Source organism: Heteronotia binoei, unplaced genomic scaffold (assembly GCF_032191835.1).
Source record: "Heteronotia binoei isolate CCM8104 ecotype False Entrance Well unplaced genomic scaffold, APGP_CSIRO_Hbin_v1 ptg000323l, whole genome shotgun sequence".
Classification (NCBI taxonomy): domain Eukaryota; kingdom Metazoa; phylum Chordata; class Lepidosauria; order Squamata; family Gekkonidae; genus Heteronotia; species Heteronotia binoei.
Window position 1 is genome coordinate 1,081,486 of NW_026800017.1, and position 12,861 is coordinate 1,094,346.

The 12,861-nt window shown below is 38.0% G+C and overlaps 1 protein-coding gene across 1 annotated transcript in view; it reads left to right on the top strand.

Moving 5' to 3' along the window:
- The window catches only part of LOC132590594 (midasin-like), a 161,435-nt gene that overhangs the window by 73,018 nt on the left and 75,556 nt on the right, over positions 1-12,861 (top strand). The window contains exons 49-57 of the mRNA XM_060263538.1: positions 1,258-1,478; positions 3,430-3,510; positions 3,823-3,946; positions 4,860-4,969; positions 6,290-6,423; positions 8,168-8,328; positions 9,801-9,921; positions 11,011-11,221; positions 11,408-11,639. Of these exons, the coding sequence (XP_060119521.1) occupies positions 1,258-1,478; positions 3,430-3,510; positions 3,823-3,946; positions 4,860-4,969; positions 6,290-6,423; positions 8,168-8,328; positions 9,801-9,921; positions 11,011-11,221; positions 11,408-11,639 (1,395 nt within the window). The remainder of the gene's footprint in view (positions 1-1,257; positions 1,479-3,429; positions 3,511-3,822; positions 3,947-4,859; positions 4,970-6,289; positions 6,424-8,167; positions 8,329-9,800; positions 9,922-11,010; positions 11,222-11,407; positions 11,640-12,861) is intronic.

The following is a 12,861-nucleotide window of genomic DNA, read 5'->3' on the forward strand; positions in this document are numbered from 1 at the left end:
TATATTGATTGACTGATTTGATGTGCATTCAGCCCAGTGGAAAGTTCTGGTGAATTCAAAAGGTTGTATGCTGTTTTGTCTTGTTTGAGTACTCCCACTTAATTGTGAACTTTTTATTTGGGCCAGTGCTGTTACCAGTAACTTCAGCTGATTTCAGTTGTTCATTTTGATAAATATCCCCGTATATTTTATTTATTTGAGAGAGAATGATTCTTGAAGACAGAGGTTAAAATACATAACTTAATTTTTCATATTTTTTGAGTACACAATCACACAAAGCTGTACGATGACAGACAAATAGCAATCTAACGAAAGCAATACAGCTTTTAACTTGCCATGATTCTAAATAGTAAGGAAGAACGTTTATAAACACAAGTAGCAGATGTAATACATAACCATCATTCAGCATGATGTGTGAATGCTGCTGTAAGAGTTAGCTGCAATACAATCCCCCTCCAAAAGGAGGAAGGGGATAAGCCTACTACCAACACTGATATACTATTGTGTACCAGAAAGGATTGAGGAACAGATAAAATCTATTACAGAAAGATATGTAATCCTAACAGATCATATATGAAAAGTATAAACATAATACCAGCCTTCCCTTGATCAATTTGACTAAGCCTTTTTTGCAAATCATAACACACAGTTTTCACTGAGTATTAATGATCAGTATGTTTGCAGACTGGTTAAAATGTTCGTGCCATCTGTTTACAGTTTATGAAGTATGTTGACAAAAGATTATTGTGTTCTCTGTTTAAAGGAAAGCAGTGGAATTAATTGTAGCAAGATGATTGCACGAGTGCTTAAGCTTTATGTATATATCTTTCCCCATCAATCCAAAAATATCTGCATCCAAAATAAATATAGGTGCTCTAATCAGGCATAGTCCTAAAAGGATCTGAATGATTATATTAAATGTATTAATTTCACTCATTTCTTTTAAGTGGGCCCATTTCTTTCTCACAGTGTCACCTACCTCAGAAGGCTGGTTTTTAATAACATGAAGGAAGGGAAAATCATGTACATTGTCCTGAATTCCTTGGAAGAAGGATGGGATAAAAATGTGGTCATTTCTCCACCTTTCCAGCCTCTCATAAATTGGCAGACAACTCTGGATTCAGGGTTTATCATGGTGTTGGCATGAATTCACCTGTCTGCCTCCATGTCTAATGTTGACTAGAGTTAAGTGACTCTTTACAGCAGTATTAGAAGTGCATAGAAGTGACCTCTTTGTTATCTGACTCTTTGTTTCAGGAGTCAGCCTCTTACTATACAAGATTTTAAGAAAATTCTGCAGTCTCCTAATCCAGATTGTCTCACATTCAGTGGGGTTGAGATAGATAACTGCTGGATGGATGATGTGGAGGTCCTTTCTGCAGCTGTTAAATTGTTCATACAGAAGGCAACCAATCAGGACTGGTCACTGAGAGTTGGATATCTCAGTCAGTTAAAAAAGAATTTACCACAAGTGCCTGGTAAGTATAACTTTTAGCTTCTGCTTACATAAGTGTAGCCATAATGTTGTGGTGGTGGTGGAAGAAAAATTATGATTTTAAACTGAAATCTTGTAAGTAAACTTCCATGGAACAGTTATTTTAAAATGAGGATTTCTTTTGAGTAAGTGACCTACTGAAACTGTGTAAGTAAAAGCAAAGAAGATACTCTGGAAGACTGCAAAAACATTTAATGTATGTTTAAAACATGTTAGGTATGAGAGAATGGGGGATCCTCACTGTAATTTTTTTAGAAAAACATTTATTAGCCACCTTTCTACTTTGCAGCGCTCAAAGCAGTTTACAGTGTACTACAGGTTATGTTGTTGCAAGTGAATTACATACTTGAACATCATAGGAATCTTTGAATGTCTGGACTCCTTGTGACACTGCTTAATAAAGTGTGTGTCTTCATCTAATACCTTTGTTCATATGTGTCCACCCTCGGAAGTGTAGTGCGTGGTTACCAGAGAGAGGGTCTTTTCTAAGGTGGCACCAAGACTTTGGAACTTTCTCTCTAGACTTGTTCAGTTGGTGTCATCTTTGTTAATGTTTGGTTTCCACACAGAATCCATCACACTCTCTCATGCATCCATTGGCATGTAAAGTCCTTTTATCTAGTTTTGGTGTCTTTTAAAAAGTATGTTTAATTCTGCTACTGCTGGTCTTATGTTGTGTAACTTTGATTCCTCCTGTGTTTGTAAGCCACCTTCAAGCCTACATGCCAAAAGGCAAGGCATACATTTCTTTAAAATCCAAGGACAGAGCGAGGCAAGGAATTGAGCCCTTGTGAGTTGCAGACCATAGGAAATGCTAATATTTTGCTGGCTATCATATAGAACATCTTTAAGTGGCCATCTGAGACACTAAATGTTTATTGTGCAGTACAGTAAGCATGTCAGAAGCATTAGAAGAGCTTAAACCCTAGAGCTGTTTATGGCATTTTGGATGCTGGTTGGCTTATCTAGTCTAGTTGGCTGTTAGGGCCAGCACAATACTAGCATTTCTAGTAATGTTACGGAGAGAAATAACTTTAAAATGTGGGAGCCAAGCAAAATAATTTGAGTTTTCCCAGAAGACATCACTGCTGAAGTAGGATGTCACCAATGTTCCCTCCAAGCTGCAGAGTCTTGTGAGCAAAAATTCTACTTTGTGAGCTACTGGCATTAAAGTTGTGAGCTACTGCATACATTATTGTGCTCTGGGGTCATTGTTTCTGAGCGAAGACAAAAATGTGTGAGCTGGAGGCTAAAAATCTGTGAGCTAGCTCAAGCTAACTCAGCTTAGAGGAAACACTGGATGTCACTTAAACTGAACAAAGTGGCGTACCATAGTGATTTTTCATGCAGGAGCTGCTGAGTGGAAGACTTCAGATGTGCCATTGACTTGCACTTTCTCATGGATTGAATAGACTTCTTAGGGTTGGATATGTGTGTGATATGTATTGGGAACTAACACACTTTGTGACTTCGGAAATTAATCACTGATCCTATGCTGTACATGCCTCCAATTATATATGCTATTTAAATTTACTATTGTGGCATGGAGCTCATCGTTTTAACCCCAAGATGTGAAATTGCCATGCTTTGCTGCCCAGAGCTGCTTTTGAACCTTTTTCATATGAGCTGGAAATGAGAGAATCTGGTTGCTTACACTGATCCCATTTGAGTTTCACTTTGGTTGACTGATATTCTGTGGCTAGAATCTAAAGTGTAGCAGGAGGGGAGGAGTATTTTTTCAACATTCCAGTAGTAGGGTTGGGAGCCCTTTGAGCATCAGGAACTACCAGTGGGAGAAAATAAATCTTGTTCCCCGTGTGTGTGTGTGTGTGTGTGTGTATGGGAGTGTGTTCTTTTTATACCTTGAAGATGAGGGGAATCTCAACACATGTTCACAAAACAGTGTATTTCAGTTACACTTTTTCCACCTGCAGATTTAGTACATACTCATCTGGAAGCTGGTGCTGCATCTCTGAATAATTTTTACTTCAGTCCACTACAGCCACATACAACAGGTAAAATGTTGTCTGTCTACATTTTCCATATATGCTCTTCACTGAAGATCAATGTGAGCACAGATCCATTGGGACCGCCTCAGCAAGGCATAGTTTACATAAGGCAACTTTTGAAACTGCAGGACATAACAAAACATAACCTTGTCTTGTCTCGTCTCAGACATTTTTTCCCAGTTTAAAAGAAATGCTGAAAATGTGAAAAACACACATCTGTATCTCAGTGAGAGAGATGTTCATAACTTGCTTAGGGGGAGGGGAACCATTTATACTAAAGTAATGTATGAGATACTTCCTGTTCAACTGTCTTGTCAGATGATCATGTGATTCCCATGGATTCAAGATGGAACATGCAGGGCTTCCACATAAGAAATTCAGTTAAGTTTGACTTGGAACACTCAGATGAGCTGCTTACTCTTCTGAAGTCACGTTCAAATCGGTAAGTTGTCATATTTAGACTGTTTTGACTAGAAAAGTCACCTCTTGTCTTGGCCAGTAACTGTGCCCTAATCACAGACTGACAAAACTCTTGCAAAGCCTTTTCCTTCAAACTGCTTGAGGTTACTGAGAAAACTGTGTAGAACAAAACATGAGATGGGCTTCATTAGACAAAAGTTAGAGTCCAGTGGCATCTTTAAGACCAACAATTCTTTATTCAATGTATTAGCTTTCATGTGCAATACAAGAGTTAACCTTCTGCTAGAAAGCCATTGCTAGAAATGACTCAACAGGTGAAATCGTTACAATTATAGGCATCAAAAAGCATGTGCTAACATCATGCCCACCCCCATGGTCCATTGGTTCCCATAGAGGTTGGTGCTCCAAGGCACAAGGCATCTTCCGAGTTTCCACACCTCCGAGGTCACACCTATATTCCCAGGCCAAACAGGCCCTTGCTATAAAAACTAGATAAGCAAGCCCGCTGCAACAAGGATAGATATATAATACAACAAGATCTCTGTCCTCCATCCCCCTCCTGCCCCCACATAGAACATAAAATATATGGTTACATAAAAGTACTAAAGAAATGAAACTTAGCATAGTTCGGGGAGGGGGAGAAAGAAATCCATGAGTCATCTTAGGTGCTCCCTGCTGCTATCAGACTCTTTTCCTAATTTGCTCTCACCATTCACAATCTCTCATATCCCTGTCAGTTTCCTGTTTTGCTCATTTTAATGCTTATAAATTCTTCAGGCAAAATCCATTTCACTCCAGCGATCTGTGGCATCTCTACTGCTTTAATAGCACTATAAATTGTTATGTGGGATGCCTTTTATGGAGCAATAATTTGCCCTCTCATAATATTTTGACTTGCTTGAATCATAAATGACCTCCAGTGTTATTGTTTGCAGGACAATATTGTTTCTTGACCGAGAAAAAAAGAACTATGTTGAAAGAAGCTTGATTAACACCAAAAACCCAAGAAATAGTGTCTTAAGGGTATCTCTAGAGTTTCTCAAAGGTATCCATTGTATTTCTTCTTTTTAATGAATGGAATGCTAATTTAAAATACAGATTTTTTTCCCCTTTACCATGAAGAATAATTACAGGAGGGGAATTTTTAACCTTGTAAAGGGGCAGAGTATTTCTTCTTTGCAATTCATATGTAATTTTTTAATATATTAGGACAATTTGTCTATCTTAATCCTTGTTATAGCACAGGCTCTATCCCTGTGTTGAATCTTTTAAATTCCTGTGTTTTATTTGGTCTGTGTCCATAAATGAAAAGTCTGAGTCGTCTTTGCAATTAGAAACCATAGTTGCCCTGTAGGCCTTGATGTAGCTTAACAACATGCCAAAACGTGAAGGAAGTCTGAGAGGAGTCAGACTCAAATTGAGTTTGGCATAGCCATACTTTATAGCCAGGTCCCATTAACTGCCGGGCCCTTGCAATCGATTTCCCCTGGGATGTTAAGATCACTCCCTAATTGAGGAGTGATTTAGAATAATCCCAATTCTCACCCCTCCAGCTGTGGAATGTTCTCTCATAATTAACAAGGCTCTCTCTTCCTGACACCCACTACAGCTGACCCGTCTTGCCAAGGTTACATACCAACCCTTATCTAATTTACATAAACATTGAATCCCCAGATTCTTAGGTCTGAGTTACAACTTAGAACACCAAAGGGTCAAAACTTACTAATGATTTAGGAGGATCCTAAAGCATTGCAATGGTTCTTTCCTGTTGGTGGTGCATATTACCTGAAGCTGGGGTGGATTTAAGTGGGCTTTTGTAAACATCTTTGGTTTGTTAAAAAAAAGAAAAAATATCCCTACTCTCACAAAATTAATTCACAAGCTTAGATTTTGTTTTGATTTGGTTTTACATGATATTCTGGCAGAATGTTTTTACATGATATTCTAGCATTTCTAGATTCATAGTAATCCATAATTATGTTTCTTCTAAAGTGTGGTACATCAGACTTCAGTGTCTATAAACCATTTTACTATAGGTAGATTCAGAGCAATTCAAAGATAAAATTAAACACATTAAACAGTTCTGAACAGTATGGCATTAAATGCAGCATTCCTAATACACTGAGCGGTTTGAGCAAGAAGGAAGAATAAGGAAATGTGAAAGAAATTAATAGTGTAAAGTACTCTCAGTATATTTACATACTATTCAGAATTTATGTTAAGAGTTCAGATGGAAACTTCTTAGGGAGTTGCACTTTTAATTAAAATACTTGATCATGTATTCAGTCATCTGTTGACAGTTACTAATTTAACATGTACTGGGTGCAGTAATGCTCTCTTCTTTAATTTTAATGTTGAAATGAAGACTCAAGCAACTATAATTCACTTCCACATCCTGTGGTGGCTAATCTTGCTGTGTTTTTTGAACACTGGGATGCCTACGTGTTAAACTGGGTAAAGTTTGCTCAAGTGGCTTTGTCTGATAAAAAATTACACAAAGTAAGTGCAGTCCTTTTTAAAGCAGTTTCTTGTTCTTTTATAATTATCCATTTCCTTTGTAAGTTTATGCTCATTTTTCACTCTTCACTTACTAGCTTTTTAAACTCCTTTGATCTCTTAATTGCATTGTTTTGTTTGTGTGGAAATGAAAGCTTAAGAAACAAAACATTCCATCTACTCGTCCTCTGCTGTTGGCAGACAATATTTCAGAATGGGAAGGTGTACCCACTTTGACTAGCATACAAAAACATCCAGCTCAGACATCAGTGCATGCTCCTAGCACATGAGAGTGTGTGGTTTACTGAATCCCTTCATATACTATCTCCAGCATCTCAGAAAGATAACCTTTCTGAGTTCCATTGACGTGCAGAAAAATTACCTGTAGTTGAACAGATACTGATCTTAGGGCACATATTAAAAAACTGTGAGAATGAAGTCAAAGATCCCACTAGCTAAAACTTCATTCTGATCAAAGGAGATGCAAAGTTAAAGTATGCTAGAAACTGAAAGTACTTTTTCTGCACTTTATTTTTGGTGAAGTTTAGGATCCTGGGGCATTCCTGTCTATTGCCTGGCAACTGGTCTTGTTTTGTTGGGATCTAGAGAAGGCCAAAGGAATACCTTATTGTGCTCCTTCACAATAAGAGAGTTATTTTCTTGAGAAATAAAAGGCAGAAATATATGCCCTTTTTTTTCTTGCAATACCTTGCCCTGAGAGGGTTGTCCCTGTGAAGAATTTGGAAAGCATTTGGTAATCATCATCTTGTAGCATCACAGTTTTGCATCTTCCTATCACATGCTGAAAGGATAAAGATCAAAACAAGTTCAATAATAAGAAAATTAAGTCTTGCGGTTCAGCAAAATTAGGATGGATGAAAGTAGTTCCTGTCCCCAAGTTCTGTTATAGCAGCCATGCTTCTGAGACTGTGCAGTTAAAGTCTGAAATACATGTATTGCAATTGTTTGAATATTTTATAAAGTCCTTAAAGCCACAAATGCATAAATTATAGAATATTTTATACAATGGAAACCATTATTCATGAATGGGTAACCTAAACCACACAATACAATTTAAAGGAAACCAGTCCCACTTTTAGCAAGCATCCTCCATTTCTGCTAGGTTATGGAAAATCCAGTTGTACGCAAAATTGCTTTCTCATTATAGGATGAATCCATAGAGTCCAAGCTCAGCAGTATGGCCTCAAGAATAACAAATTCCGCTAATGAGAAGTACCCTCATTTCACTGGTGGTTTTTCAAAGCTTGACAAACAATAGAAAATGCTCAGACAGTCTTTTACACTTCTGTAACCTTCCACATGGTGATAAAATACTTCTTTTTTTTTCTTCCTGTGCTTCTCACTTGGTTTGTCAGTGCTTCTGAGACCAACATTTTAGTCCTTGTAAAATCATCCTCCAGGCTCACACGAGCACACAATTTCCCCCGGCATCAGGTGGATTCTTCCTTTGTGCAGGTTCTGCAGCAAATGACACACTGCTTTTTCAAACCTCACTTGATAACTGGTTCACCTACCTTCAGTCTTATATGTTCCAAGGTGTTTGTATGAGGATGTTGATTAATTTAGTTTGCCTCACAGATAATGCCCTAGAGCTACCAACTATTAACTAACAAAAAAAAATTTCCAGCATAGCTTCTAACACAATTGTATTGTGGGTACAGCCTGAAATATATTTCTGTGTATGCAGTAGGTGGGCAAACTATAATCCTTCCTGACTTGCCTCTAGATACTGGACTGCTTACTGTGGCGTGATCGTTTTTGGACAGTGTCTGACACTGTGGCTATAGATTCTCCTGGCTTGACGCTCTTGTCTCTTCACTGGCACTGGGTGGTGAAACACTTGATCAGCAGCATTCCTGAGCTGCTGAGTGGATATGAGCAGTCCAAGTATGTTGGTTTTGACTCCCATGCATTACTGTTACACAGTCCTATTTCAATCCAGCAATCAGTTTTGCATAATAGTAATTCTTAAATGCTAAAGATTAGAAATTTTAAAACTTAGGATGGGAAGTTGTACCCACTTTGGGTATAGAAATTTTAAGCCCTTAGGATGCCATTTTTATTTATAATTTTAAACATTTAGTCGAAAGCCTGTCACTTGCTTGAATTTTGTTACTAGAATTTGTGTGTGTTTGGAAAGAGTGGGGTGTCATTGAGGTATGATAGTTTCCAGCAAAAAAAAAAAAGTACTGCGGTTTTAATCTGTGTTTGTGAGTGTATATGTATACGTGCACACACACACACACACACACTTGGGGGTAGAAATATACCTCGACCAAATATCAAGAAATATACCTCAACCAAATGAAATATGTATGTGTGTGTGTATATATATATGTGTGTGTGTGTATATATATACACATATCTACATATTTCATTTGGTTGAGGTATATTTCTACCCCCAAGTCGAATCACGGTTCATGTTTGGGTAGAAAAATTCTGTAAAAAACAAATGTTTCATAAGACAGAAGTTATTGTGTTTCATCCAGAGTTTAAAACATCCAGAGTTTGAAAATGCGTTTTGATACAAGGTAGTATGTTTCTTTTGCATAGATAGACCTCTCTCATCTCGCATACTGAATTGCTTGCCACCAGTGTGTTTCATTTACAGTTGTTAGTTTGTTTTCAGGTTCTTTAAAAAATATTTTGAATCTGTGTGAGGTATTAGACAACAAATATAAAGTCGATGAATTTTAAAGGAAAGCACTTAAAATTAATACTTTCTAATGTTCTTGTATCTTTGAGTATTTTCCTGCCCTTTTTGCCACAATATGGGGTTAAAATGCCCCAGTGGATAAATAGATTTCTGTGGTGTTTTCTGCCTTGGAAGTTTTTTTGTTTACTGAAAGCAAACTGTAAGAGATAACTGGCTGGCACTTTGGCAGCTCTGTTAACTACTGTAGATGTGATAACATCCTAAGAGTACAAAGTTTTACAGCCACTTCTCTATGCATTCTACCACTAAAAGTAAAACCAGGGAAAGCTAATTCACCCCAACCATGTTAGAATGTATTTAACCTGGTTCACATGAATGATAGCATACATGCCAATACCTGTGAGAGCCTCCAGCACGCTATCATGAATTGCCACCTTAGTACAGATTGTAGTAGCAGCTACACAGTCTCCCCACATGGAGGTACCAGTTAATCAGACCGATACTTTCCTGTATTCACTAGCAATAGGCTGGCATTCTGCAGATGGTCATGTGAAGGCCGCTAGGCATCTCAGCCAGGCTGTAGTAACCAACTAGTTTATGGTGGTATGGAGTCTCACTGGCAAAAGTTTAACCATTATGCATTTCTTGTTTAATAATGATCTCTTATCCTTATGTGAATGTTTGTTCCTTCTATCATTTTAAGGCTATTCAAAGATATTCAGTGTGTCGCACAGCAAATTCAGAGTAGCCTGGGAAGTCCCACTGGTATTTCTGCCAGTCTTAAGGAGCTGCAGAAGTGTTTAGGAAAGCCTCTTCCCTTCAAGGTATTGTGACTTACGATAACTGAGTACTGTTAACTTCTGTGGGAGGTGATGTCTTTGAAAATATAACATATTTAGAGCTCCCTAGAAGCACAATAATAGAACAACGTTCTGTTTCCCTAGAAGTCTAGTTACAAGTAGTGTAGCAAAATGTATATTTGTATGATCTCTGAGAATAAATATAAATAAATATCCCATTTGAAAAATGTATTTATTTATTTATTTGATTTATATCCTGCCCTCCGCGCCAAAGCAGGCTCAGGGCAGCTCACAGCATAAAATCCCAACAGACAGTTAAAATTAATAAGTATTAAAATTACACATTCAACAATAAAACAAAATATTCAGTAGTTAAAACAGTTAAGAACAGAATATTAGTTTGGTGCTATTTCAGTGGCAACGGCATTTTTGCCACTTCTTTGAAATACAGACGCCGTGTTAGTTAAACACCAGCCGGAAGAGAATAGTCTTGCAGACCCTGCGGAACTGCGCAAGGTTCCGCAAGGCCCTCGCTTCCTCTGGCAGTTGATTCCACCAGCTGGGGGCTGCTATCGAGAAGGCCCTGTCTCTGGTGGTTTTTAATTTGACCTCCTACAAGAAAAAAAACCTGTTTCCTTTTAAAAAGAGTGAGTGTCTGCTTTTTGGGGGGAGTGGGGGGGCGTTGACTTAGTTGATGTGAAGTAAGTATTATGGCTGGCAGGTTGTGTGCCTCAACTACCAGAGGCCACTGAAGTGAGCTCTTCTGTGACACAGAATGAGGCTTACATGATTGCTTGTCTTTCCTGCTTTGCACTGCTACCTGCTGCTTGCCTTTCTGGGGTAGAGAGGCAAATCCACTTTAGGCACATATAGGGTGCCACATACAGACTGAAACACATATGAGAATGGTACTGTGGCTTGGATTTGAGTTGTGTTGGTTAGCTATCACCAGCAAGAGTATCTTCTCTCACCCTCTCTTTCAAATAAATCATTACAAATAATTCAACAGTAGTCAGGTGATAGTTTGGGGGAGGGTATTACTGTGAGTGCTGAAGTGAAATAGTTACTTTTAGGACTCTGGAGCTGATATTCTGTTAAACATTTTCATTTCAGGATAAAGCAGTTGTAGAATGTTCTGCCCATCTGCAAAGGCTCTGCAAAGCACTTAACATCCTGGAGCTGGGGCCAGCCCTTAGCAGTAGTGAACAGCAGAAGCAAATATGTACTCTGAAAACCGCAGCCACTGAATGGAATATAAGAAAATCATTGCTTCAAGCCCAGGGCCTAGTTCTCAGAGCTAATCACTTGAAGGGCATTAGTTCAGGTAAGTTACTGTCTTTGAATCTTTGCAGTCCAATGTTGCAAAAAGCCTGTCATAGATATTAGGATGGCACGATACCTAAAGAACATATGCAATTTGGACAGGTGTTTTTTGGTTTAATTCTGTATGAATGTTCTTCTGGATTTATTTGAAGATCAATTTCAGTTTATGCTTCTTTGTATTTTACAGATGAACTGCAGACCTTTGTGAATCTGCAGCATTCAAAGCTGAAACAAGAAAGGGTCTTGGTTGAATCTCTTGAAGAAAAGTATGCTGAGTACACCGTCTCCAAGCACATGGACTCTACCTTGTTGACTCAGCTCTGCTGTAGGGTACAGCTGTGGCCTGCAATGGAGTATCTGGCATTGTTATGGCAGTACAAAGTGACTGCAGATTGTGTTTCCAAGGCATATTTGCAGAGGTGAATTTTTCTTGGGAATTAAGAGGTTTTCTTGTTGTAAGTTTGTAAACACAATATGAAGTCTCAGTATTGTGTAAGTTGCTAGATAAATTGGAAGTGTGTAAAACATGCAGCCATAAGACTTAATGATACAACCAGTTAACCTACTTCCGTGTTGATAATTTCTGTTTGGGTGTAGTGTATCTTTGTGTTTTTTTAAATTACTGCATGATGTCTAAAGGTAGCTTATGTGGTATCATTTCATTCCAAAGTGCTGTTTAAGCAGATGCTCATGATTTGTAATGGTATTTAATAATTTATACGTATCCAATTGCAGAATATAAGCTGCACTTACATCCTATGAACAAGGAAAGAGTTGGTTTTCAGGTCCAGAATAATAGGGCCCTGGCCCACTTGAGGCCAAACTAGGCCTACTTTTTCTCTAATGACCACAGCTAACAATAATCATTCTGCTAATAATTCTTTTTCAGATAGAGTGGCTTTAAATCACATGCTGTTTTGTACTGCTGTTCCTACGGAATAAACTAGGCATTCTGATCCACAGAAGGATCTGAAGCTAGCTCGTTTTCCTTACTCTGCCTCACCTTGTTTCATTGACTCATTTCTTGAATGCCTGTCTGATGTTTTCTTTAACCTTGATCCTTCTTTTATATCTTTTTGTCTCTTCTGCTGCGTTCATCCTGATGCACTGCCCCTTCTATTCAGGATGAGTTTTTGATTCATTCTGTAGTATCCAGCCATCACTCCCTTTTCCTAGGATGCATTGACTGTTTATCTTTAGTTGCTGGAGTTCTGCTGTTATTTGGAACAAGACAAGGCTACTTGTCTACCATACCTCATTGCAGCAGTGACAGCCATTTTAAACTCTTGGATTGCCATGACTGTCATAGGTAGTGCTATAAAGATCACTGTGGAGACAGTAATATCTATTTCCAATATTGCATTATGCAATTATTTTATAAAGTACAATAACAAAAGTTTACATCAGTAATACACTAGCCATAAATACAGTTAATTCATTAAATGCAGTAAACGCAATATTAGTTCACAAAGTATGTCACTCCTGAAAGCTGAAATCAGCCTAGTGCAGACATGTTCAACAACATCACAAAAGATGCTTGCTATAAAAGTCATAAATGACTGTCTTCCAATATAGCTAATAAGTGCAGTGCATAGGAAATAAATTTTCCACTGCAGTAGCAAACAAATCTATTAAGGGGAG